General features: G+C 45.3%; 1 protein-coding gene across 2 annotated transcripts; it reads right to left on the bottom strand.

The window, feature by feature from the left end:
• Window positions 1-26,993, bottom strand: LOC119121590 (carboxyl-terminal PDZ ligand of neuronal nitric oxide synthase protein-like). Of its 2 annotated transcripts, none has more exons than XM_037249353.1 (13): window positions 26,321-26,993; window positions 25,919-25,990; window positions 15,869-15,961; window positions 14,931-14,989; window positions 14,056-14,164; window positions 13,791-13,932; window positions 12,053-12,255; window positions 10,763-10,924; window positions 9,744-9,909; window positions 9,437-9,613; window positions 4,717-4,913; window positions 4,523-4,647; window positions 1-2,536 (listed from the first exon to the last, which is right to left on the bottom strand). In XM_037249353.1, exons 1-13 carry the CDS (start codon window positions 26,423-26,425, stop codon window positions 2,065-2,067), a joined length of 2,082 nt encoding a protein of 693 aa, XP_037105248.1. In that variant the 5' UTR covers window positions 26,426-26,993; the 3' UTR covers window positions 1-2,064. The 2 variants fall into 2 exon arrangements, with proteins under 2 accessions (XP_037105248.1, XP_037105249.1); XM_037249354.1 differs by having other exon boundaries at window positions 12,053-12,207; window positions 26,321-26,981.
• Between the last annotated feature and the right edge of the window lie 347 nt (window positions 26,994-27,340).

Raw genomic sequence — 27,340 nt, 5'->3', positions numbered from 1 at the left:
CCAAATTCATAATCAAATCTATTTCCACATGTGATACAGATTACAGTCAGAGTGATACATTTGGGAAGTAAAACTTAAATATCCAAAATAATCAACAATGTTAAGCATTTTTGTTACACCACAAAAATGATTTGATAGAAACATTTAAAAAGGACATTAAGGTAATTTTGTTTTTAAGCAGCTCTATTCATTTATTAGCTTCCTTCATTCTTTATGTAATGTCCAACTCACAAAATAAAAAAAGATTCAACACTACAAAAAAAAAGGCTGGTTTTCCAAACCACACTACATATGACTCAGACACGACAAGTTCACATGTACTGTAGAAAACACGCTCATTCATATAAAAATTGGCGTCATCATGAGTACTATAAAAAAAAAAAAGCCACGGTGGCCACTTTATGATTGAAGTATTTGGGTTTTGAACGAGGCCAGCAGCTACTAGAGAAGGTTGTGAGTGGGGCCATAAACCAAAGAGGTTGTAACGTCGGCCGACCAACTCCAAACGTAAAGGAGCCTCTGGGGAGCACAACATTACGGCTTGGACGTGAACAAAGACCTTTGGCGATGCGGGCAGCTTGCATGACAAAGACACAAAGACACAAGCTGAAAATAGACTGCGAGTAGAGAGTGAAACAAAAGTGCCTTTTCTGGAAAGGAGAGTGTCCAGCTCCGCATTCCTTTTATTGAGACGGCCACGACCCTAACAACAGTTGGCTCTGTGTCTTCTGGGAATTTTTCTTAGCTTCGGAGGTCAAAAAGTCCCCGGAGGGATCGTCGCTCACTTTTAGAGGCCACTTGTGTACCTCGCTTTGTCAGTTTTAGGGCTTTGGAATCGGCGTCCCCCAATTGGGACGCCTCAACCTTTCCAGGGCCAAAGATGTGAAACAAGAAGACTACACAAGATAAATGCAAAAATGGAGTGTGCTGCTTTTACATTCTAAACGCCCCCCCCCCCCTCCACAGTGTACATTTCTGATATTTACATTAGTATGATAATCTGCAACAAAGTGGCTTCAAGTAACGGATATTTAAAAAATGGATGAATATGTGGATTATTTTGTTGATTAATCGACGATCTGATTTACAAAAATGTTGACATGCCCAACCCTTTATTCAAAAGCAGGATATTTCAAATTGACAGTGCAGAAAATGTGGAAGCTATTTAAAAAAAATCAAGATACAGTTAGTGGTTTGAGCTGTCTAAAGCAAAGAAATAAGATTTGAGAAGAGGGCAAATACTTTTTTCCAGCACTCACTCTCATGGACAATTTTTGCTAAAACATAAATCCTTCTTTTCCCACCCGGCCAAGGCGGACAAAATAGAACAAAAACAACTGATGAAGACAATCACGTCTTTGGTCTGCCGCCTTCGGTATAATGATCATTGTAGCACCCATCCCCCCCATCCCCCCGGGGAATAAAAACAACAAGTCCTCATCAGCTCGGTTGTTATACTTGACATCGATTTCCCTCCTCTCATCAGTCCGTTCCGCTGCCGTGCTCGTTTTTGCAATGGAAAAAAACGTTCAGCCTGAAATTCTCCGCAATGAAATACCTTCACTCTATTTTGGTCCATTTTGGACTCGAAACAAACACTACAAATACTTTTGTATGTTAGTTTGAGGTTAATTCACATTTTTGTTATTGTGCAATCATGTGGAAAACACTCCAAACAGCTACTACAAGCATCAAAGTCGGATTTGCTTTTTCTTCTTCTCATGATTTCTTCATCCTGCTTTTTCACTCCACTTCCACCTTTCAGTCTTGCGTTAGTGGTGACTTCATTATCCAATCAGTAAAAATATATGTCACTAAGAAGTCCATTTATCACCTTCAAAAACAGATCACCTTTACCTTTATTTTGAAATGCACAAAAACTGTCCTGACGTTTTCCAGAGAGCAAACAGTCCCGGGAAGTTGGACTCGAAAAGGCTTTGAAATGTTTCAAAAGTAGAAAAAAAATGCTTGTGAACTCACGCATTCCCTTTTCCAAGACACCCTGGAGCTGGATGGACTACAAAGAGTGGTGAGAATCATCCCGCCCGCCCTGGCGTCTTGGACTCAGTCAAAGGACAGCAGATCCGGGTGTGGCTCTTGGTCCTCGGCGCCCGCGTGCTCGTCTTTGGCGCTGTCGGCCTCCTCGCTCAGGCTTTTAGGAGAAGGCTCCTTGTTAATCAGGTCTGGTACAGACGGAAGGAGCTGGCGTTCCTCCGCGTGCCCTTGGCTGGCTTTTTCTGGTGTCGCACCGCTTCCCGCCAACTCCGACGTCTCGTCCGCTGGCTCACCTGCAGAGCCCGCTTCCGTCGGCCCGGCGTCCAGCTCACCATCCCATGCGTCCTCCTCCTCCTTGGTGATGAAGGGCGTCTTTTCGGGCAGGGCCATCGGGGAAGACACGTCCGTGGCATCCGGAGAGGAGACCACTGGGTCCGAGGAAATCATCATGTCCCGGGTGGTCTTTAATGCCCGAGGGAGACGCTTCTTTCCCGACGGCGGCGGCGGGTCAAGCCGAGGGATGGAGTCCAAGGGGAAGTGGCTGAAAGAGGAAAAAGTTCTTAGTTGAGAGGTCTGTGCCATCTTCTTGGGCAATACAAGAATTTTTTTCACCCCCTTTGTGACAAGACCACATTGCAGATGCATTCCAAACAAAGAAGAGGACACTTAAACGCCACTACTGAGTGTCTTAACTCTCAGGACTCATTAATCCATTAATAAAATAAAAAAAGTCCATGCATCAACATGACAAGTCATCAGGGTTGAGAACTCTAGCGAACATGAACTTGGCACGCTGCATTCTCATTCTAAATTCCGTCCTCACGTCTCGGCGTGCAGCCAAAGGTGCTCCTCGTCGCCGCTCCCTTGTTTGAATACAAATGCGAGGAAGCCGCTGAACGGCATCGTCCGCCGCAAACAACAAAATAGGCGACGAGCCTATTTTAAACATGGCAAGTAGCTCAAAGCCAACTGCTGACGTTTGGATGGCTAATGGAACGCTCTCATTTGTCCAAAACGCAAACACTGGCAAGCCTTTGTTGTTTTTCGTGCTTATTTAAATGTTGCTGTATTTTTTTGGAAAAACGAGTTGCGCTGAGGGATGTCGCACTGGCTCTTTTAATAAGGTCTTATTGGTGACATTGTGTAACAGGAAGGCCTCGTGTTCATATTACCACCGACAAACTTTGAAGCATTCTAATTAGAGCCATTCGGGGAGACTGCTGGTTAAAAATTACTGAAGCAGCAGGAGGTAAGACGGTGAACTACTTGGCCAATTAAGTTCGCCGCAGGTCAAAGCTTTCGGCTTGCTTGGTCATTTTGGAAGTTTCGTTTTGAAAGCGGCCAGTGACGAGATTATTATTTCTTTTAGTTCAAAGTTGTTGCTGACTTCTTCCGTAAAAAATGTTGAGAAGATTGTTTGGGGAAAATCACTGGTTTTAACGGGGGGAGGGGGGGCACCATAAACCAGGGGTCACCAACACGGTGCCCGCGGGCACCAGGTCGCCCGTGAGGACCGCATGAGTCGCCCGCAGGACTGTTCTAAAATTAGCTCAAATAGCGGCACTTGTCAGTGAGCTGCATCTATTTATTTTACAGTCAAACCTCGGTTTCCGATTGTCCCGGTTCTCGAACAAATCGGTTGTTGAACAAAATTTGGAGGTCGAACCTCGCGAGATGAGCCGGGAGGACCCGAGAAAACCTGACTGCGCGGCCCGGATGCCGACTGACTCCGTAGTTATTGTATTTTTGTTACTTTGAGGAGTGTATTAACCCCTAATCATGCCTCCAAAGAAAGCAAGTGGGAGCAGTAAAGCCATCCTAAAACACAAAGACGCTCTTAAAGCAATGCAACAGTGAGCGCCCGGCGCGCTGCGGTTGCGCAATCGGACCAAATTAAGCTTAAATTTTGGAAAGTACATTAGGACTTTAAAAATATTTTCTAAATTTCAGCGACGGCTCTGTCACAATAATGCGACCAGCGCGGTGCAGTTGCGCGGTCGGCGACACGCTACGGTTGCGCGTTCGGCGGTGCGCTGCAGTTGCGCGATCGGACAAAATTAAACTCCCTGCACACTTAGGTCCACTTAAATTCTGGAAAGTACATCAGGACTTTAAAATTATTTTCTAAATTTCTACATTTTTTTTTAGTCTTGGAACGGACTAAATTTTTTTCTATTATTTGCAATGGGAAAAATAGATTCGGAATTCGACCGATTCGCTTCTCGAACCGCCTTCTGGAACGGATTGTTGTCGAAAACCGAGGTTTGACTGTATTTTTGCTATTCTTGTTAAAATCACACTTACATGTGAACTGGAAATGACAATAATAACACATAGTGAAAGCTAAATTGAGCAAATTGGCTATTTCAGAAGCGTGTGTCAAACTGGTAGCCCTTTGCCTTAATCAGTACCCAGGAAGTAGCTCTCGCTTTAAGAAAGGTTGGTGACCCCTGCCATAAACTGTCAATATAAACTTGACAGTAGTACATTTAGTGGACAAAACAATGTCCTGGATATCGCTTCATACCTGTATGGCGAATTTTCAACGAGTTGGTCCATGCAAGACCACACCGCCCCAGCGTTCTTGTTGACCTCGGTGACCCCGATGTCGCCCACGTGGCTGGATTCCTTCCTCCTCAACAGGTCGTTCATCTGAAATGATGGAAGGAGCACTTGGAAGTCAAGCACGTGGCTTTTGATTGTAGCTTGCGCAAGGCTCACCTTTGCCCCGACGGCCTTGCCTAGATTGATGGCATTTTTCAGCCTCTGCTGGCCTCCGGACGATGGAGAGTCCGAGGCACCGATGGACAGGTGAGAGTTTGGGGATGTCGGGCTTCTTCTGGTGGAAGGCGGGCCTTGCCTGGTGGTCTGCGGACTCTGTTGCTGGGCAACGGAATTCTCAAACATGCTTTGGTCAACTGCAGAAAGAGAGAGGAGGAGGAGGAGTAAGGTAGCGGCAGCGGAGAGCACACGGCACATTGATTGGTGTCAAGCTTGGAGTCATCGCTTCCTCTCGACAACTACCACATCCTCTTACTCGATTGGAGTGGCGAGGACGTTTGGCACTCTGCGTACTCAGCGAGTTGAAGAGACACCATGATTGTCTGAAGCGCTGTTTTGAAAGATGCCCATTCAAGTTGGCACGCCCCAACAAAGATTTGGACGATTTACGGTGCCTTCAAGATGGATGATTTTGCAAGATGCCGATGCGACGCGATTAATGAACAAAGACACGTGCAATACATGAGGAGAAACTCCATGCACATAACCAACAAACACAATGAGGTGGGAATGAATTGACTGGAGATTTCAAAGCTTACCTCACAGAGAGAAAGGTTTCTCGGAAAGCAGGCCAAAAAACACAAAGCGACCACATTTGAGAGCTTTTCAACCTTCTGAGAAATCAAGCACGTTTGGGCAATTTTGCTTTTCATCACAGAAATGCCTGAACAGGTGAGGCGAGTGTAATGGCTTTGAGTGCAGTCTGGCATTGCACGCACACGTCTGAGTGAAACATTGTCTTGGCCCGATAAAAGGAGGCAAAACATATTGCCGTTTGCAAAGGGAAGGAGGCGGTCGCAGAATCTGGCAGAGTGGGCCTGACCTTGACGTCGGGCTGCATGCGCAAGCGTTTCACTTACTGTCCCCAGAGATGGACTAAAGTAGCACATTAGCCGGAGGGCCACGGCAGCAAATGTGCGTGAGGCCCGCTGCGCACGGCGCTTCATGATACCCATACTTCAAGGAGATGAGGAAAGAAATACGGGAAGATAAATCATTGGTTGCACGCATGCACACTTACTCATAACAGGTTACAAAGAAATGCTTTGTAAACGGTTGTTGGAATGAAAAACTAATATTTGAACGATCACGCCGGTTTCCTTTCAATCTCCCGTTTCATTTTCTTTTCCCCAAAGCGTCCGTGGCTCAAAGATCCCGGCAAATCTGCACCCACCCAATTAGTGCAGGGCAAACATCTCAAAGATGACACAAATCTTGCGCTGCGGAGAATAGTAGCGAAAGGCAACCATACGAGATAACGTTTCATTTTCCAGCGCAAACAAGACACATTGGAAGATAGTGAGAACCCGGCAGGGCTCTACGCAGGGGCAAGAGGGGGCAACGCCCCCTCAAACAGATGTCCTGCCCCCTCGAATCAAACTTTCAGAAGTGAAAAATCCGCTGATAGAAACACACGTTAATCAGCCCCCTCTCTTCTCTCATGTCGGTGCAGTGTGTGTCCTCCCTCACACAGCCTGCTGTCAGGACTCCGCACCCCTCCGTAAACATCCAATCACTGTGAGTATGCAAATGAGGCAAGACGCAGCCAGAGAGTGTCAAGTTACAGTCAGCGCCGTAGGAGTTGGAAGAAGCAGTAAAAACTCCACCAAACTCGTCGTAATGACCCGTGATATAACTAATGATTAACGACAACTCAAATAATAGTTAATATAACATTCATATTATATGTTCCCCCCCCCCCCTGAGAGATTGCCACCTTATTGTGGTCAGGGGGTTTGCGTGCCTCAGTGACCCTAAGAGCAATACCAGCAGAAGCTTTAATCTTCAGGTGGGACACCCAAGCTGGACAGGTCTTAGTGTAGAGGCCTGACAAAGTGCAATCCACTTCTCCAGGTTGAGATCTGGACACACAGCTAACAACTGCCGTGAAGAATACACTAACAGTGTTAAAAATGTGTAAAAAAAAAAAAAAAAAAAAAAAAAAAAAAAAAAAAACATGCCCCCTTCACATTTCTGACTGCCCCCTCTTATGTGCATTCCTAGAACCGGCCCTGGAACCCGGTTTACATATTCGCTTAAACGCAGCCACAAAGACACACTTCGAAGATGGCCTGTTACGGGTCGAGCGATGACAGAAGCAGAAGCGCTCCCACTTGAGTGGGCAGCTGCTGTGGGTGGTCAGATTTCATCACACAAAAACGCCCTCGCAATCTTAGGCAACACTTAAGCAAGCCACAACAAGTAAGCAAGCCTCATCCCACGGTGAGACTCCATTCTGTCCATTTGAGTCGCTCCGGACCAGCGTCTTAATTGCACGGCGGCCATTACGACTGTGCTCGACTCGTTCTTTGTGGAGCTCAAAATGAAGGAATGTTTATTTTGTGTTTGTGTTTTGCTGATGACTTTGAGACGACACTGGCAAATGATGAATCAACACGGCGGGAGCTACATACAAGACCAAAACATAAAACACCATTTGTATTGCTAATTCTGCTGGCTTTCTTCCCAAAAGTCAATTTTAATGGCACTATTAAAGAAAAGCTTCATTTCACACAGTTTTATTATCAGCAATAAGTGCGCAATTTAACACGGCACATGAGCTAGCAGAACTGCTGCAGACTAATAAATGAGGGGGGGGGGGCGTGAGTAATGTCCCATTTCAGTGGGAAAATTTACTGCGGCAACTGCAGCATTTGCTCTCCATTGGTCGATTTGCCACAAACGACTCTGCGACGTGAAATACGCACTTCAATTTACAGCTGAAGGAACTAACACACAATATAGAGAACAATCCAAGGAAGGAAACAAAATGGATTTTCAATGAAAAGTAGGTAAAAATTATTGACTGCTTGTGAAATAATCGTCAAGCGGGCCATTTGTGTCCCTTTTTATGGCACAGGTAGTGCCTCTGATACATCTGGGCTTGAAATGAAGCGTGATTACTTTGGACGCTCACTAATGGTTCATTTTGTGCACGCATCTGCGACGACATTACGCAATTATGATGAAAAATTACACAATTATGCCGAAGGTTTGGAACTGTGACAGAAGGGAACAGCTTCATTATCTCCACTCAAAGTGGCTCCAATTGATGTTGAGGGTGTCTCAAACGGAGCAAAACTGGCCAGACAACTTTGGCTCTTCCCCAAATATCGTTATAAACACGCATGCTAACGCTGGTTGAAAATCCAACATGTTCGGCAGTTTCACCTGCTCTAATCAGCAAAAATTGTTTTATCTCCTGAATCAAAGCAGGAAGCGCAAGCTGTGCTCCAAAGCCTCTCCGGGGGGGCTTTCCAAAGCCCGAAGACCGCATTCAAACTTGGCTTACTTAAAGCCCAAATCTAAACTCCACCAACAGAACCCGACCTTATCTTAGAATCCTCTCAAGACATTAGTAACGATTGATCCGTTTGATGCAGAAATCTTTCAATCCTGACCCAATTAGTTAACCGACCCACCGACCTTCGGGGCGACATCCAGCGCTTGTTTCTTGTGTGAGAAAATGCACCTGATTGTAATTACCTCCGGAGAAAAACACTGTGATTTTTACGGTCAGGCTATAATTAAGTCTCGTTGCAAATGCTTCAATAAATTCAAACTTTATTGCCTTGTAATCGACGCCTGACTGCAGTCCGAGAGCACGGACCTCGATAGCGCCATAACAAGCTATGCTAATTAAAGGCAGCATAACCTCTGATGCCTAATCTCAACTGGGTCCTGCTCTCTGAAACAAAGATATCATTACAGCAACTCTGCTTTCATGTCGGTCCCACAAGTTCATCAATCAGCACGAATGAAACAGAAAAGCTCAGGCGAGCGCACCACACTTCTTCACGCATCTTTTGCAATATTTATATTGCCTGCTACCACGGGAGAAACAGTCCCGCGTGTATGCTTACTAGTGGAGGTCAGGAAAAGCCCTCCCAAGAAAATGAAATGGGATCACAAGGACGGGGATGCAATTTGGCTCCAATTATTGGAGGCGGCCGATCAATAATTTATTCCGTCATTTCATAGTTGACTGTCTGTCAGAACAATCAGATCGCCGGGGAGTGGATGAGCATCTCCAAGGTAGTCAAAAATGCCACGGCTGCTCTTTCTTGGTCGAGTGCTCATTTAATCATTTGGAAGGCAAAGTGACTTCATGAGAGTTCAAATTAGTTCAAGCTCCCAAACAAACGCTTTGCTCTCCAAAAACAATCTGTAGGCTCAAAATTTAGAAATATGTATGTTGACACCTTCAATAACAACGAGGAAACGATATTCAAGTGGACCTGCTCACAAGTGGTACCCAAATGTTTGAGTCTGTGACGTGTCTTCTTCAGGACGGAATAAAAACTGTCACGCTGTTGCTTAGCGTGTCACGCGGCTATTTGGTCTCCCAGGTGCTGCTTGTTAAAAACATTCAGCAGCCGCAGGGTCTCCGCCTCTGTTCCCCAAGCAAAGAATTCCATCACCTCCTCCTCTTCCTCCTCTTCATCACTGTCATCGCTGTTGGACTCGTACTCCGAGACGATGCCCGACTCTCGAAAACTAGCAAAGTCCCGGCGGCTCGGCTCTAACTCCGCCGCGTCTTCGGGCGTCTCCGTCACCTCGGGCTTGCTGCTTTTGAGCGGAGGGGGAGGCGAGGAGGAGGAGGGAGGTGGCAGAGGCCCTGGGAGAAAACATTCCAATTGGAGAACATCTTGGTCCCTACCTAGCGGGCTTCCCAGATTCCCGTTGGAAGACGCAAATGCATTGGCGGCCCCGTCGGCGCTGCAAAGCTGGGGTAGGTTGAGGGCCGACACCTCCGGTTCAGGCGTTGTTGGGTCGCAGATTACCGGGGCCACCGTGGACCGGAAGGTGATCTCCAACAAACTGTCCTGGGATCCCGCTGGCAAGTAAACAACAAAGATCAGATGAGAAGAAATATATATTTTTATGGACACGTGAATTGATTTTTGAAACTAGAAGTGTGTCGCATTTGCTGAAAGATTCCTCAATATTCTGCCAGATTGACTTACTGGAGCCAGGTCCGGTGATCTTGCTCTCCAGTTCCTGCATCTGCTTGACCAGGAGCGAGATGTGCTGCAGCAGGTCTTTATTCTGCAGCAGGAGCTGGTGAACGCGAGCCTGTGCCTCCAGCCGAGCCGTGGCCTCTGCACTCAGCTGGTCTTTCAAGAGGTGAACCTTCGCGGCAAGAAAAAAAGATTCCATTTCCATTTTGACGCATGATGTTCACTTTTGGATTCTAGTGGGGTGGAGCCCGGTAACAACTGAACGGCCCATTGCTCTCAAGACCTGTCTGCTTTTCTCGCGGCACCAAGAAAATATAGCTGCAGCGGCTCCGCTTTCTCTCTTAGCTCAGGCGCTGCTTTTTTATTCCGACACGCTCTTGCGCAATGTTCTACTTTACCGCAGGAGTTGCAGATGGATTTTTAGCGAGGCACTTTGTGTTCTTGTTATACTTTGGTGTCCCCTCATCCATCTGTTTGGTCACTGTGGCATACCCTGCGCTACTTATGTCGACGTCACGGACGATCCCAGCTGTTGCTCTAAATGAGCCGCAGATGTTTGATGCTCTTTTGAGGGACTGCGCTCAGTTAACTAACAAAAATAAATGACAAATTAAAGCAAGAAATATTTACGGCCCATCGATGGATGGTATCACGATGTCCGCGAGCATCAACGCATTCTACTGTCTGCTGTCATTCTACATCCTTGATGAGTGGAAATGAACAATAAATTATTAACTGAGACTATGCAACAAAAATTTCAGATTTTTGCATAGAGAGTCTCAGATTTTGCTCTTTATCCTGATTTAAAAGCAAGCTTTTACAAGTGTCAGCAAAGCCAGCAAGCTTAATAATATTGCCATTTGGGACCTTTGCATTTTTGTTGAGTGATATCGTGATTCCATCCCAACTGCCCAAAAAGAAGAAGAAAAAAAAAACAAATCAATGAGGTGATTCGAAAACATCAATATAGGCCAGGCTGGGATTGTGAAAACAATCACATCATTGCCCAAATGTATCAAAGGCACCTGCGCCACGGCCACTTGCGTCTGCTGCTGTTGCTGCTGAAGCTGCTGCTGGAGAAGTTGGATCTGATGGTGAACAGACAAGGGAGTGCCGGGCGAGAGCACACTGGACGCCGGAAGCAGCAACCTGGGGCTGGACATCAGGAAGGAGGCTTCTTCGGAAATCTGCCGACAACAAATTCACGGATTAGCTGAAAACGAGAATTTTCAACCACCTAAGTGGTCAGGTTATCAAAACAAGTTGACTTGTCATGACAGAAGTGTTAGATCGTAGCTGGAGCTCACTTTGGTCGTGTGCACACTGGAATCATTACAAATAATTGATGTGGAGTTTGGAAATGAATTATTAAAACTTACAGCCTTGAGACATATATAACTGGCAGTTTAACACCGCGACCCACTCCGCTCTCATGATCTGCTTCTTGTGGAGAGGCTCACAATAAATCAGTTAAGCCATAGAGCGGCTAGGAATCAAGTTGTGCCTAATTTTAGCAAATGTAAATAAACAAGAACTACCGTGATTTGGTTTTTAGATATCCTCACTGAGGAGACGGCTTAATGATGCCAGATGAATTTAAAATTCTATTTCAAGGCATCTGGCAAATGATCATTTCATGATGACAGAAATTTCTTATCAAAAGTGTAAGCATCAGAAACCGAGAAAATAGGTCACTGCAGTAGCACTGCAAGGAAGAAGAGAAAATGAAGACGAGCCACAGCAGAGTGCTCGTACCAACAGCAAACACGACAATAAGCAAAATGGCATCCTTATTCCTTTTCAGGTCTGCTATACGTGAGATCGCCTCTTCATGAGAAAAGGTTTTCCAGTGAGCCGAGGTCCGATGAATGCTAAGGCATCTGCAGTGCTCATAAATAAGATATTTCCACTGAATAGGTATTTCACGCTTGTTTTTACTTTCAATGCCTTCAAAAAAGAAAAGCGCGGTAAGGACGTAAGCTGCAGACAATAGTGAATTGTGACGTGCAGCAGCAGTTTTGCCGTTTCAGGCTAAGCTTCCTGACTTGACTAGTGGAAATCCAAAGTAGGACAGATGCCCATTGTAATTGGATGACAGGGCACGCGCGGACAGTTCACCGGGAGGTCAAGTGAGTTTGACGTTCCTTGCGAGGAGAAAACCAGGCCAAGTTTGTCACTTGCTCAGTCGCATCCCAACACTCAGTTGACCACATGAACATTGAGCATTTTTCAAAAGGGCTTACTGTGAAATGTCAGGATAAACCTAAGGACCAAGTCCGCAAAAGAAATGTGCAAATCTGCGCTTCTTTTCGTACCTTGTCTGAGTGGTTGAGCTCGGATGTCTTGGCTGTGGCATCCAGATCGGTCACCCCTCGGTTCACGTTGAGCTCCTCGGACACCGTCGGCTGGTTGGTCTCGTCGGCATCGATGTCCGTCTCCTCGGCGACCGTCGTCGTCTTCTCCGCCGCGCCTGGGCCGAGTAAAAGACACACACACACGGGTGGATGAGCACGCACTCCTGCACGCATACATGGAGGCATGAGCATGGATGCAGCCACACATGGAGGGACACAAGGCAAAAAAGAAAAAAATCACCCATTAGTACAGGGGTGGGCAAACTTTTTGACTCGCGGGCCGAACTGGGTTCTAAATTTGGACCGGAGGGCCGAACCAGGAGCAGATGGACGTAGTGAAGTAATATAAGCGACCTGTAAAGGTCATTGCATAAAATATTTTGGCCTTTAGTAGGTAGTAAAGCATGGATATTCCAAACAAGTTTTTTGAAAACAAATGCATTTATTAACAGCATTAAAAAAAAAAAAAAAAATTCACTAGAAAACTGCTATCAGTGATTCTCATAAAATACGACACTGTTATTATGAATAACAGTCTCCATCACTTCAGTGCCTGCAGGTCAGATTAATGAAAGATGTTTATCTTATGAGATCACATCAAACGGCAAACATTCTGACCAAATATATCATCTTGAAGAATCGGTGAAAGCATACATCCAAATAAAGTAATCAAAACGGCAACACGGTGAGGGGTATCTGAAAATCAGAGCAGAGTTTTAACTCACAAACACCTGGTAACAGAGGTGAGGAAACAGGAAACACTTCCTTAAAGTAAGCCTTAAGAACTTTCCAGGTTAAGATTAGTCGCAAACAGGTGGTGCATCAATGTCCTTGAGCATCCTGCATTGTTTGAAAATGAGAATGGTCGCTAGTTTCAATCCCTGCTATGTGTACAAATCATATTCAAAATGCATTTTTTTACAACAAACTTGAGAGCCTCCCCTTCATTTTCAGTGGGAACAGTGTTGTTGGTCTCCCTTTTTTGCTAGTGCGTCATAGTCTGGAGTAAAATTTGTTGTGGCAATTCTTAAGAGAGATCCGAGGTGTTGGTCCGTTTACCTCGATCTGTGACTGGTTGATGTTGACGTTCATGTGGCTGAACGTCACGTCGCGTACGTCGAGCCAAATTGGCCACTCTTTTTTTAAACACTCGGCACTGTGTCCACCTTGCTTTTCCTTGGGCGACTCATTTTAATAGAAGGATTCCAGGGGAAGGTTTGTGGGTGGCTTTAGCGTAAAACTGTATCTGAAAGCTCAGCGCGCGAATTACAAGAATGCTGTCGTCACAGCCCACGCTCTAAATTCGGCACTGCCACAAATAGAGCGCGAGTGCGCCATGTCCGTACTACTGAGTACGTACACGCACTTGTGAGTGTGCACCGAGCTTTCTGACACGGCTTCCGGTAGTAAATGCGCAGGCGAGCGGTTCCCCATCTACTGGGGAAACGCAGTCATTGCAGGCAAAATGACCCAAAAAAATGTTTAATAATACAATTTGTTCAGGGTTGGCGGGCCGGATTAAACGGTCCCGTGGGCCGGATGTGGCCCGCGGGCCGTAGTTTGCCCACCCCTGCATTAGTATAACACTGATACTCAAACTATTTCCGCGTCTAAGAATGATGGGAAATGTAGTCCGACTATCCCAAAACTTCCGTCAGACCCAAAATGCGTTCCTCACACGATTTTGTGTTGCTCTTACCTAAGATGGAGGAGTCGTCTGCATTCTTTTCACCGTGGCCGTCGGCCTGGCTATCTTTGCTCAGCTGCGCGTTCTTCAGACTCAGTTTGTGACAGACCTCAAATGCCTGACCGACAGTGCGGACGATGCGCATGGCCTGACTCTGTTGGCCGAGAACAGACAGCGATAATAATGGCCCTGATCATTTTTTTCCAGTAAACGTAATTGAATACCAATGATGTAATATTAGTGCAGTTCAAAATTTGAAGACCGGTTTCTCACCCACCTTCTTCTTGGACTTGAAAACATTACAGCGGAAGACGTTGGTGTGCCCATCTCGGGCAATGTAACTGAAGATCTTTAAATCCTGTGAGTCATGGGACACATAGAAAATTCTGAAAGACAAAACACACACACAAAAAAAAGACAATTCAATTACGCACCACTTAAAGGAAACAAATTCCACGACCTTCATTTAGAGAAGCAGCCTCCCATCTTGCATATGAAGTCAATGATGGAGAAAAAAGCAAGTCGAGAAACATAATGGGCAAACACAAGATGACGAAGTTCACTTTGAGAAATGTCATCCTTTAATGGACTGTGTGGGAAGTGATTTGACCTGATCAGGGCCAGTTTAGCGGATTAAGTAAGGTATCGAGTGGACCACTTCTGGGTCTTTAGAACTCTGGAGAGAACAGTTTTCATGAGCGCTATGATCGCATTCCAATTTGAAAATCCGATCCACAGAGGCAAATCAGAAATAGGACATCAATGAGTGTGTGTGTGCGCGTGTGTTTCGCTCGTTAAGCTGTTGTGACAGTTAACAGAAATTAAATGCTTGGATGCGTGGGAGAGTTCCTTGGCAACCCTCATCGGGCTTTCAGAATCTCAAGCTGAGGCTGTGTACTTCTTAAATTAAGGACGGCAGGCAAAATGTGAGCATGGAGAACATCAACTGCTTTGCTGAGGTCAACAAAAAAGCGGATTCCAAACATGTCACACCGCTTGCTCACGTCTGATATGGATGGCAGACAGGCAGGCAAGAAAAAAAATGAATCTCCTCAAGTTGGTGTCAATTTGTGCACCTGATGACAGTGCTCGCAAAAGTCAAGCGCTCGCAAAATGTGCTGGGATGGCGGAAAAGATATTTGAGTGTCTTACCTGTAAATGGGGTCCTGCATCACCATCATTTTATTTTCATCCCACATCCACTCCTTTTTCTGTATTAAAAATAAACTAAGCATTAGAACGGCTGGAATCAAAGTTCAAACTTTAGAAACGCAACATTTCAATTTCAATTCAAGTGCATCCAAGAAATAAAAAACAAAACAAAAAACAGCTGAGTTATGATAGTAGCAATTTTACTTTACACAATCAGGATTTTGGAGCCGATCACGATCATAGATAAATAACTGATTACATCACATCTATTTAAACATTGGGTTTACGGTAATTCCTGCACAGTCGAGTAGCCCCACCCTTGAATAGCCAAAATTGGAGTATAATTGATGGCCAATGAAATGAGAAAAAAAATAATAACACACGAGTCGGGTGGCATTTGCTGCCGATGCTCTCAAGTGAAATCATCCCAAATATTGACCTAGCGCGCATCTCCGAGCGGTGCGCCACACGCGTGTCCACAAACCCGCACACTCATTTCCCTTGTCAGTCCGCCCTCTCGGGAGTTTAATGTCACGCTAAAATGTCAACGGAGGAATTATTTATATTGATTCCTATCTCCTTGAAGCTTTGTTGACTCAATATTTCAATCATTGCTATCTTTAGTCCATCATCGCACTTGGACTTGGAGATGAGCTCTTGGAGATGAGCTCGGGACCGCCGGTTGACATTTGCGCTGCCGGACGCCGACGGCCCTTCCGTATGATATTGCGCCTTGAAAACAATGAAGCGCTTTCACCCGGCTCAACCTTCATGAAACCAATATTCCCGATCAATATGACTCCAATTGGGCAGAATTTGCAGGCTTAGCGTGTCTGAGCAGATGACGTAAATAAAAAAGAACTATTGCGGGTGAAGCCGGAGAGCAACGCTTAACGTGCTTGAGCGGCATACGGAAAATCATGAGAACTGTCACTTACTTTTTTCTTTTTTCTCAAGGAGACCTTGACGCCCTCCACAGACACTATGATGCTGACCTTTTTCTTTTTGATGTTTTTCACCTTGAACTCATACTGCAAAGAGAAGAGACATAGACATGACGATTGCTTCCTTACATCCTCTTGAGCGAACGACAGAACACGAGAAAAGAATCCAAAAATTTTTTTGATCCAACGTATATTGTTACACCGAGCGGCCTCTGTCTGCACTGCACCGTTCAGTTCTCTGCGCTCTGTTCTACTTTAAAAAGCGGGAATGGAAGACTCGAAGGAATCTGAGGGCAGCGAGAAAAGGCATCGTTGAAAAGGGAGCTTAACACCGAAGTGGTTATCAAATCTCTGGGCTGACTATCATCACGTCTCGCTAAGTAGAATCGTTGCGGATGTATTGAGAGTGGCAGTCGTGATGCGCTTATTCTCCACGGCTAGCAACTACTTGTGGCCTCAAAGCCTCCTTCTCGTTTAAACGTACGTATATGTACATAAATACATACTACGTAGTCTAGATGTATACATTAAGATTAAAGATTAAAGATTAAAGTCCCAATGATCGTCACACACACACCTGGGTGTGGTGAAATTTGTCCTCTGCATTTAACCCATCCCCGTGTGATTTTAATCCATCCCCTGGGGGAGAGGGGAGCAGTGAGCAGCAGCGGTGCCGCGCTCGGGAATCAGTTGGTGATCTAACCCCCCAATTCCAACCCTTAATGCTGAGTGCCAAGCAGGGAGGCAATGGGTCCCATTTTTATAGTCTTTGGTATGACCCGGCCGGGGTTTGAACCCACAACCTTCCAGTCTCAGGGCGGACACTCTACCACTAGGCCACTGAGCTTACTCGTATACACCTACACACATATACACGTACACATATGCACATACACGTACACATATGCACATACACACAAACACACATGCATACACAAACATTTACATATACAGATGCACTTACACAAAGTATACATATAAATGTATACATTTACACATATTCATATACACCTATTTATATACGCATATACATATACACGTATACATATACACATATACATCCACACATACTACATATATACGTACCTATACACATACATATACAATATAAATTATAATTGTTATTATTATCAATTGCGGCTCGGTGACGCACTGGTTAGCACGTCCGCCTCACAGCTAGGAGGGTGCGGGTTCGATTTCACCTCCGGCCCTCCTTGTGTGGAGTTTGCATGTTCTCCCTGTGCCCGCGTGGGTTTTCTCAGAGCACTCCGGTTTCCTCACACATCCCAAAAACATGCTTGGTAGGCCAATTGAGCACTCTAAATTGTCCCTAGTAGGGATGCACCGAAATAAAAATTCTTGGCCGAAACCGAAAACCAAAAATGAGGAAACCAAGGCCGAAAACCGAAAAACCGAAAGAAAGGATTATGTCAGTTATTAGAACCACAGCATTTATGGCTACATGTGTACTAACCTCACTAAAATCAAGGCATTGCAATAAACCAGTTACAAAAGTATGAAAATATTTATTTAGCACTGACATTACAACAATGCACAATATAAATTAAAATTCAAAAATAAAATAAAATAAAAATAAAATGTTTAACTTGACCCCACTCGTGTACATTAAATAATAATTTACAGGCTTATAACTGACTGGCCTGCTGAAAGACTGTAAAATTAAATATGTTCTCTTATATCTATATGTTATGCCCTTTGCCTTGGCAGAATCACTGGAGAACTTTCTTGCCTTTTCAAAAACGTCCGCCACAGACGGAGTGGGCGTGCTCGGTGTCAGTTTCCTTTTCTGTGTCGCCTTCTTCTCATATTCAGAATGGCGATCGGGATGTTTGGATTTCAGGTGATGAATTAAACCCGACGTGGAGAAACTTTTTGCAGATGCACCCCCTCTTGAAATTTCAGCATTGCCTGTTTTGCAAATCGCTATCCGTGGGTCTTTCTCTGAGATAGTGAAATCAGTCCACACCGCAGACATGCTGGCTCTTATCCCGTTTTCCCGCGTGCTGGCTGCGCTGTTTGCTCACGTCATCACAAGTTTCGGCCGTGTTGTTTCGGTGATTTAGGTCTTTCGGCCAAAAACCGAAAATGCACTTTTTGGTCATTTTCGGCCGAAAATATTCGGTGGCCGAATTTTCGGTGCATCCCTAGTCCCTAGGTATGAGTGCGAGTGCAAAAGGTTGTTCGTCTCTGTGTGCCCTACGATTGGCTGGCAACCACGACTCTGGTGGGTCTCATCACCGGGGGCGACGAGACTCAGTACAGGTCGGAGGTCGACCTTCTGGCCACGTGGTGCAGGGACAACAACCTCCTGCTGAACGTCAACAAGACCAAGGAGATTGTTGTTGACTTCCGGAAGGGTCACACCCAACACCTGCCACTGACCATCGACGGTGCTGTGGTGGAGAGAGTGAGCAGCACCAGATTCCTGGGGGTGCACATCAGTGACGACCTCTCCTGGTCCATCAACACCGCATCACTGGCGAAGAAAGCTCAGCGCCGCCTGTACTTCCTGCGGAAACTCAGGCGAGCAAGTGCTCCTCCGGTCGTCATGACTACATTCTACCGCGGCACCATTGAGAGCGTCCTCTCCAGTTGTATCGCTGTTTGGGGTGGTAGCTGCACGGAATACAACTTGAAGGCCATGCAGCGCACAGTGAACACAGCTGGTAAGATTATTGGTGCTTCACTCCCCTCCCTGAAGGACATGTACACTTCCCATCTCACCCGCAAGGCGACCACGATTGTGAGTGATGTGAGTCACCCCGCTCACTCTTTGTTTGATCTTCTGCCCTCTGGGAAGAGGTACAGGAGCCTGCGCTCCCGCACCACCAGACTCACCAACAGCTTCATACTCCAGGCTGTTAGGATCCTGAACTCTCTCCCCCCTTCTGCGTACCGTCCTGTACTTTTGCGCTATATTCTGACTGTCTGCTGTATGCACACTTGCTCCATTTTTGCTCCTCTTATTTATTATGTTGTTTGTTTATTTATTATTTATTCATCACTCTTATTTATTCATTGTTTGTGCCTTCTTGTTTTTACTTTTTGTGTTGTTTGCTTGTATGTATATTGTGTACTATGTCTTGTCACCGTGGGATAGTGGGAACGTAATTTCGATCTCTTTGTGTGTCTTGACATGTGAAAAAATTGACAATAAAGCAGACTTTGAACCAGTTCAGAGTGTCCCCTGCCTATCGCCCGATGACTGCTGGGATAGGCTCCAGCACGCCCGCGACCCCCGTGGGGACAAGCGTGATAGAAAATGCTATGATGGATTATCAATGAATCTTGAATGTTGTTTTTTTGATAGAATAAATGTTGCCTAATTGTTGAGAATTGCAACGTTTCAAGTGTTGACAAGAAATCTCCATGGACACAGTCTTTCTACTGTCATTTAGTACTTCACAAGTGACTTGGATAATTAGCTGATTGGTCTGTCTCGTCGAGCAAAGTTAAAAAAAAACAAAAAAAACAAAAAAAAACCAACTGTTAGCAGAAGTTCTGCGCATTGTGCCAGCAACCACTAAAGCACTTTGATTCTAGGTCTTATAAACATTTTAGTATCAGGTTGTAATGTTAAGCACTTACGACGTTCTTTAAATTTCTCAACCTATAAAACCACCAGGAGGTGTTCTTTAATTTACTCCAACTGAATTAACCGAGACAGGAAGGAGTAAGTGTTGCAATAAATAGGACTCAAGGAACAATCAAAATAATAGTGAGACATTACCAGTGAAGATGGACAGATATGGAATGAAAATGTGTGTCGACGAGCTTGGAGGGATAGCCAACAGAGGTTAGTCCGAGCCAACTTTTCACGCTATCTGACTTGCCGTATCTACTGAAATTGATTTTGCCAATATTACTGCCAGTAGTAGATCATATCCTCGCATCGTCCCCATGCTTTAGCCACTACAGTGCAATTCCGCTAACCAAGAGATATTAAATGTGATATTGGAGCCCTCCGGAGAACATAATGTGCTGCGCTGAGGCATCGCGGAGCACGCCGCTCAAGTAATATTGGACTTTGGGGAAAAGTAGGCCATTGCTGAACCTTAAAAACAAAGTCTTGAGTCTTTTTACATTTCTGGCAACTTAGTTGAGCAAATAAGGAAGATTTCAATCCTAATAGCAAGGCAAGACATCGTCATTGAGTGCATTTCACACACAAGCAAAGGCCGTTAAGTGTGACATTTCATTGCACATTTGCTATATGTGGAGTGACACGGGCGGAGCAGCCATTTTGTCGGCTTGATCTGAAAGGGGCAGTGGCCGGAAACTAATCCCTCATTGGGACAAATTATCCAGAATCCCTGCTGAGATGGCGGATTAGGAGCTCATGGCGCGGCATACCAGAGGCTCACTTCTGTGAACAGTCATCTTTTGTGGAACATACAGTATATGTACTGGATGTTGACAGGCAATATTGCATGAGAGGGATTGATGTACTCACCAACCCCCTCATATCTGATCCAGTTACTGGTTCTATTTTTGTTTTCCAAAGCAAACACAAAAGCTAATCAATTGGCTTTCATGATGGTCTACAGATATCAGAATAATTACTGTGGAGAGACTAAAATCAAACAATTATTCTTAAACAATGGCTTACTTAATTAAAATAGTTTTCGATTAAGTTGAGAATCGACTAATCCATTACTTTTAACCCCTTTAAAGTGAAGCATTTGGATTTGACTCAAATCACAAAGGCTGCTGTGCATCTACGCAAACATGAACATTTCCACTTGACTCATGTCGGCAGTATTTGCAGATGTGTTGTTCTTCCATTTCCCCTCACGAATTCCCCTTCCTGAAATAACACAAACACGCACTACACTGAAGCCGCCCGGTATCTCAACATAGCAAGAAGGGTGAGCGCTAATGTTGACATCATCCACATGCGGCATTCAACCAAAACATGACCTATGCAGGTGGACCTACAACACAAGATTCCAGGATATCTAGTACTACATAGTACTTCGCATATCCGTGACCTTGGACAGGACGACTGCTCTTGCCTGCTCTTTGACTTTTGAAAACAGCCAGCAGCTTGGATGAGTCATAAATCACCAGTGTGACTTGGTCCATTCCACAAACTTGAGAACGCCATTTGGGGCCTGAAACCGCCCCTGGGGTGTTTGGTGAAAGCAGAGGATGAGCGTCGGGCATCCTGATGCAATTTCATCTGGCTGCTGTGCAAGGCCGGACAAGCCGCAGTATCCGGGAAATATCCAAATTGGACCTATTTGCAAGAGTGTCTTTGATGTTTTTTTTCCATTACTAACATTATTTGACTTTTTTTTCCCAAGACTGTGCCTTGGTGACCTGCATTTTGTGTATTACGGATTGCGCCACCCCCTTGTATTAGAACCACTGCTCTAGACAGATGAGCAATGCAAAATTTCAAAAATTCCTCTGAATCATCATGGAAAGGCGGCAATTCACCAAATGTATTATTCATTCATTGTCATCATCTTCCTTTAAATGACATCTGCCTATTTCCTGGAGCCGTCTTTTGGGGAAGAGGCGGCGTACACGCTGGGACTGGTCGACAGCCAATCGCAGGGCATGAAAACGTCTTCCAATTACAGCTCAAGTAATATCAAGGGAGCAGCATTTGCAGGCGAGCTGGACTCCAAAAGTTTATACACAATGTGGCAAAGCATAAAGCCGGGCCGACAGCAGCCGCGTTCCGCTTAATGACAGTGTCTGTGAAGAGGAAACGCTTCTATTAAAACCAGAATGGAAAGCAACGTAATTCCATCCCACTCGCTCCCACTTACTAAAAACACACACACACACACAAACACACGCGCGCAGGAACGCTATCAGCCAGCCGATCATGCAATTTCTTGAGCTCCCTTTCATCCGCCCTGACCGAGAAGCCTTGGTAACAATTTGTGTTGTGATATTCTCACGGGGTTCTGATGCATATAAAGAAGATGATGACAGCCGGTGTGATCGCTGTTCCAGCCACAAGAGCGATTCGGCGTTCGGATTTGTAAAGAACACATTGGTGATCTAAGCAATTTCATATTGTGCCCTGGGTGCTGTGAAATGAATATTCATGACAGAAAGTCACATGATTGTCCATCATTAACATAATGATCATGTGCAGCACCTTTTATCACGTCGCAACTGTCCCAAGACGGGAACGACATTCAGGCAACTTCAAGCTAATGTGAAAAAGATTCAGACAGATAAGCCTCTCATTAGTCCCGAGTTCATGTTTACAAATACAGTCGCTAATTTGGTCCAAGGCAAGACTTGACTCTGCAGTAGCCAAGTAAGTCACTTTCTGGGAACTGAAGAAAAAAAAAGTGGCTGGCAGATTGAACTGAGCTGTCTTCTAGGCCTGTTTCCTCAGCATCTATCTTGAAGGTGACTTAGGCTTGACCCGCTTCACTTCCCCAGCGCCGTTCAGGATAGCAAAGCAGGTAAACCGACCAAATAGGCTTGGTGAAATCTCCACACGGCTGCCGCTACAGCTCGAAGTCCCGCTGCAGGCGGGAAAGTCTCCGAGGTGACAGCTCAGCAATGGTAACCGTGGCTAAGTATAGCCCAAGCAAGCGGGGGCGGGGGGATTGAGCAACAATTGAAACGGCGCCTGCCGCGTTGCCCCGTGCAAAGACGGCACGGATAGAGATATGAATGGGATGGAAAAATCCAAAGGAGGCGGAGGAACGGGAAGCGGTCCCAGATGAAAAGGAGGAAGGGGGAGAGCGAAGGGGCCAGATGGCAAAGAGGGGGGTTTACAAAGACAGATTAGGGTGACAGAAAATTGGAGTCAAGCAGATTGAGGAGGAGGTAGCGGAAAAGACAAAGATGAGAACGAGGCACTTGAGAACGAGGCACTTGTGAAAGATGTGAATCAGGTGATGCAAGCAAAAAGCTAACAAACAAAGAAAGTAGCTCCTTTGTATTCATTGTAAATTTTACACTCGTTCCTCACGTTCAAATTGTGTTTTCCAATGAAAGCTTGGACTTCTTTCTTCAGTCGGTCCTTGAAGAAGTGATCCGATTTGTTGGAGACCCCTCTGTGACTCAAGTGCCCGAGAACAACTCCAATCGTGATTTGGCAGCGGACTGTCAAAGTCAAATTGAATCAATGTGTCGGCAGGCGTACAAGTCTCGCTGAAAGTTAGAGAAATAATCTGATTGACATTCTGTCCTCAAAAGAATGTGCAACCTTTGAAAAAGTCAAGAGTTACTATATATGATTTCATTTGGAATATTTTTATCTTTCAGTTTGAAGTTAATTGAGTGCCCCCTTTCTTTAATCAACGCTGTATTTTGTTAGTTTAAGACATCAAGCAGGAAAGAACGAAATTGCTCGAGGGATGTTTGAGGAAAAGGAGTAAAGAGGAAGTGATGCGAAGTCAAGATTGGAGTGCAGTTATGTGTGCTGACAGTTGGCCTTGTCGTTGCGTGTGTACTTGAAGTCAAACGGTGCCGAGTGTCATCTCAATAATCTTGTCGCCACAGAAGCAGCACGAAGGCGAAGCTTCGTGATTTGGGCTTGGACTCAACTGAAGCTCCTAGGACCAAAGTAACTTTAGGGGGAAAATCAAACGACGTTGGCGTCTCCATTAATTTGAGCCGGCCGACGAGGCCTCCTGTGGGTTCTCGGAAGGAGAGCGGTGAATCAGTCGAGGTTTAATTCAGCCACTGATGAAAAGCAGGAGGATTGGACAGGTTGAAGAAATTGTAGTACGGCGCCAGGCAAAGTGGCTGCGAGTGAAAAGGATGAAAAGGGGGAGAAAGAATGGAACAGAATGGAAACGGAGGTTGAGATCAGGTGAGAGATTCATTGCTGACTGACTGCTGATTGATATTCTTCAACTTCACAAGCCAAACTGGACAAGACGTGCATGGTTTTTAAATGCGGTGATGAAAAAATTCATTAGTCACGTTGATGTCACAGGTGCTCAACAACAAAACAAAATGTAATTACCAGAATAGTCTCTATGCTGCTCAGTGTCGGTACTTTCTTGCTCCATCTATAAAATATTTCCACAACAACGGACTATCTGACAACAATGTATATCACTGAAACTTGCAAACAATGAAGCTAGTTATGCATTAACAGCTTTTGAAATTGACAAATACAGTAATACCTCATTTATCGCGTATAACTGGTTCAAAAAAATCACCCGCGATAAGTGAAATCCGCGAAGTATGGTCACCAACAAGAAGTACTGGGCAGGCTAACGAGTTAGCGGAAAGATGATAATTCGCGATCGTGCTAACACGCAAAAACGGACTTCTAAAGGAATGTAAACGAACATTTGGAGCAATACTACATTGTCCTAAAGGTTAGACACACGTTTCCTCAATTTAGAAGTTTTATTTTGACCTTTAAATGTTTTTATAATTTGGAAAAAAAATCCGCGATGTAGTGAAGCCGCGATAAACGAAACGCGAAGTAGCAAGGGATCACTGAACATCATTTACAGCCTTCCCCATCTGCTGGTTTTACTTTAAGAGACAACTGAGGAAGTGCCGCCTGAAAACATAAAATCATGAATGGCGACGCATAATCCGAGATAGAGCTGAAACCGTCATTATTGATAGCGTCGCATTGATGGCTCATTTTATCACCTTTCAACTTTAACCTTTGGACCTTTAAATAGACAATACTAGAGAGAGCTGTATAATGCCAAATGAAACACTTTTGTACACTTTGTACATATCTATTATTTTGTCAATTTTGATTTCACTTTTGCGGAACTCTAAGTGTTTGTGCCAGATAACAGCACAGAGGAACAAATATACGCCATTAAGGATTAATATACAGGAGTATACAACACAACAAATGCCCTGAATTTTCCATTGAGATGGAATCCCTAGTGTTTTCCCGCACAGCTGATAAACCATTTCTTCTGTAAACAAGCATCAATCAATCTAAAAAAAAATCTCCCATGCGACCAAGTTTGCATGTGTAGCTGATGAAATGGCACTCGGATACGAAAGGGCCAAACACGCCACGCAGCTTGGGAGTTATTTCCTGCTTTGCGATGGCATTGCTTTGCTATCAGCAGCCTGCTCACAGGTGACTCATGCATGCAGTGAACAATGACAGCACACATGGAAAGGTTGCCAGGTTACCAGGACTGACGGGGGCACAAATATTCTAGAGGTCAGATAAAAATCTTACAGAGGATGCATGACACCAATGTCTTCCACACTGTCTACTGTTTGTTTTTTGTTAGTGTATCTTCCTTCCCAAGTTAGATTCCCGTGGTTTCCCTCCATTGTGTTGTCAGGCCAGCGTCAGAGCGTTTTCACACTGGACGAGCCAAACCAAAGCTCCTTTTCCTGCCCACAGCAGCTGCCATGGCAGCGCACTGGGAGGTCCACCTTCAGAGGTGCCGGCCACGATTCGCAAAAGGGAAAAAGAACATTTGGAGTCTTTTGCCCCGCTGAGCAGTCACGCACGTGTTCCGGCGTGGCTACTGAGCTGGAATACACTCAGGCAGACAATAACATAACGCCACCACACATATGGACAATGACGAGGCCATTTTCATTAGATTGGAATTGGAAGCTACAAACAGCCTTTGGGTGGTTCTGAAAACTCTAAAACAAAAAGTGATGATCCGAAATGAGGAAAATGTTTGTGAGCATGAGTATGGGTGTGTTTTCTGCTTCTCATCAAAAGGAGCGTCTAATGGCCCCAAGTGCACTGGCAACCAATCCAGTTAAACGATGCAAAGTCAAACGTTGCCAAGTTGGCACTCATTAAGTGTAGTTTGGGGGAAAAGGCATCAATCTTGCGTTTGCACAGCTGGGGGTCAGGAGAGATCGCACTCACTGCACTGCACCATCAAAAAGAGCAAGCCATTCTCAACACTTTACATTAGTCAATGAGTGACAAAGTTACACCCACCCACGCGTCTGGACTGACCTTTAAAAAATATGAAATTCACCCAGTTTCTGAGGTTTTTATACAGAGTAACATTTTCAAATGCAGAGTCTTGTTTGCAGATGTGAGTAGAGCAGAGGCAATTTGGCGAGTCTGCTTACCCTGATTCGTCTCATTGCAGCCACGATCTCCACTCGACTGCTCGGTCGTGTCACATCCAGGCTGCCAATGTACTGGTGGCAGCAACACAAACGGAGCACATGAATCATCCAATTTGTCACCATAATTGATCATTTTCTAAGACATTTACCCAAATCACTTCAATGGACCTCGATGCTTGTGTAAACATAAAGGTAGTTCTTAAATATACTCGCTGGCGTTCATCGTTTCTTTTTAAACACCGGAATAGAGTACAGTTCTGCTACGTCTCGATGCAGGTTGGACAAAAAAAAAAAAAAAACATACGCACAAACACAAACGTAAGCCACTTTTGTGGTGTTCGGGGAGGTGCTATTACACTTCAGTAAAACGAGGACGACTTTTTGTTGCACTTGAGAACATACCTTCGCCTCGAAGTTGATTCCATGCTGGAAGGCTTCCTCGTTGTGTAGCGGGATCCTCAAATCATGGCCATCATCCACCAGGTTGTATTTGCTCTTCACGGGCATTTTTAAACTCCGCAGTCAGTGGGAAACTAGACTAATCAAGGCGTCGGTGCGGACGGGAACCAACTCCAAATCCGGTCAGCGCATGTCTCTCCTCGCCTTCGTCCGTGCCAGCATTGCAGCGGCGCCACACCGCCCTCGACAGCCAGCGCTTCCCCGCAAACGTCTTGCAGCGGCGCACTGGCGCGCTCCAAAGACTCCAACAAGTCAGCTCAAGGTTCGCAAATACAACAAGGCACAGCAGGCATCCGGATGTATTGGGCCGAGTTGTTACTTGTAGTGTGCAACTCAAAGGCGAGTCCTGCCTCCCGTGCGAGTGGCTGCCGAGCTCCCCCCACCCGTGTTGGGAGGGAGCGATCGAGTCGTCGGTTCCGTCCTGCCATTCCAGCGGTTTCCATTCGCGCAAACCCACCGCGGTTCGGCTCTCTGGAGGAGGGGCCCCACTTGTGATACCTGCCCCTTTCCTCCTGCGCGCACGCAACAACGTGCACGAGGAGAACCGGAATTTTCCCCTCCAGCAGAAGAAGGAGTGGCTTCTTGCAGCTCCGGGCTAAACTTTGCCTCTTCGTGGCCAAAGGTAATCCACTACTAAGCGCAGTATTACGTGCGTAATACCTGAGGATTGTCTGAGTTAGGGCTGCAGATCGCGATAATGGCACATCCAATTTATGCATAACAAAGATAATCCAATAATTTTCATATGGGTTGAAGTGGGAAGTATACGCGCCACAAATGCTGTGTGTTTAAGTGAGTCTATGAGCTGGAATCGTTTGATAATGCAGCAGTTATCTGCTTGTATAAGGCAGAGCCCATCTGTGATACCCAGATGCAGAATTCCCCTCAAGGTGCTCCCAGGCACAAAGGAAAGGGGAAGTGGAGCAGCAATAGTTTATTTTCACACCACAGCTTTAGAATTTG

Source organism: Syngnathus acus, chromosome 4 (genome assembly GCF_901709675.1).
Source record: "Syngnathus acus chromosome 4, fSynAcu1.2, whole genome shotgun sequence".
In the NCBI taxonomy this organism is placed as follows: Eukaryota; Metazoa; Chordata; class Actinopteri; order Syngnathiformes; family Syngnathidae; genus Syngnathus; species Syngnathus acus.
This window is presented reverse-complemented; position numbering and strand designations above follow the sequence as displayed.

Coding starts and splice junctions, on each gene's coding strand:
- LOC119121590 (XM_037249353.1), bottom strand. CDS start 26,425: ATGCCCGTGAAGAGCAAATACAACCTGGTGGATGATGGCCATGATTTG. Junction 15,962..25,918: donor CTGCAATGAGACGAATCAGG/GTAAGCAGACTC, acceptor TTCTCTTTGCAG/TATGAGTTCAAGGTGAAAAA. Junction 4,914..9,436: donor GAATCTGGGAAGCCCGCTAG/GTAGGGACCAAG, acceptor CTCTTTCTGCAG/TTGACCAAAGCATGTTTGAG.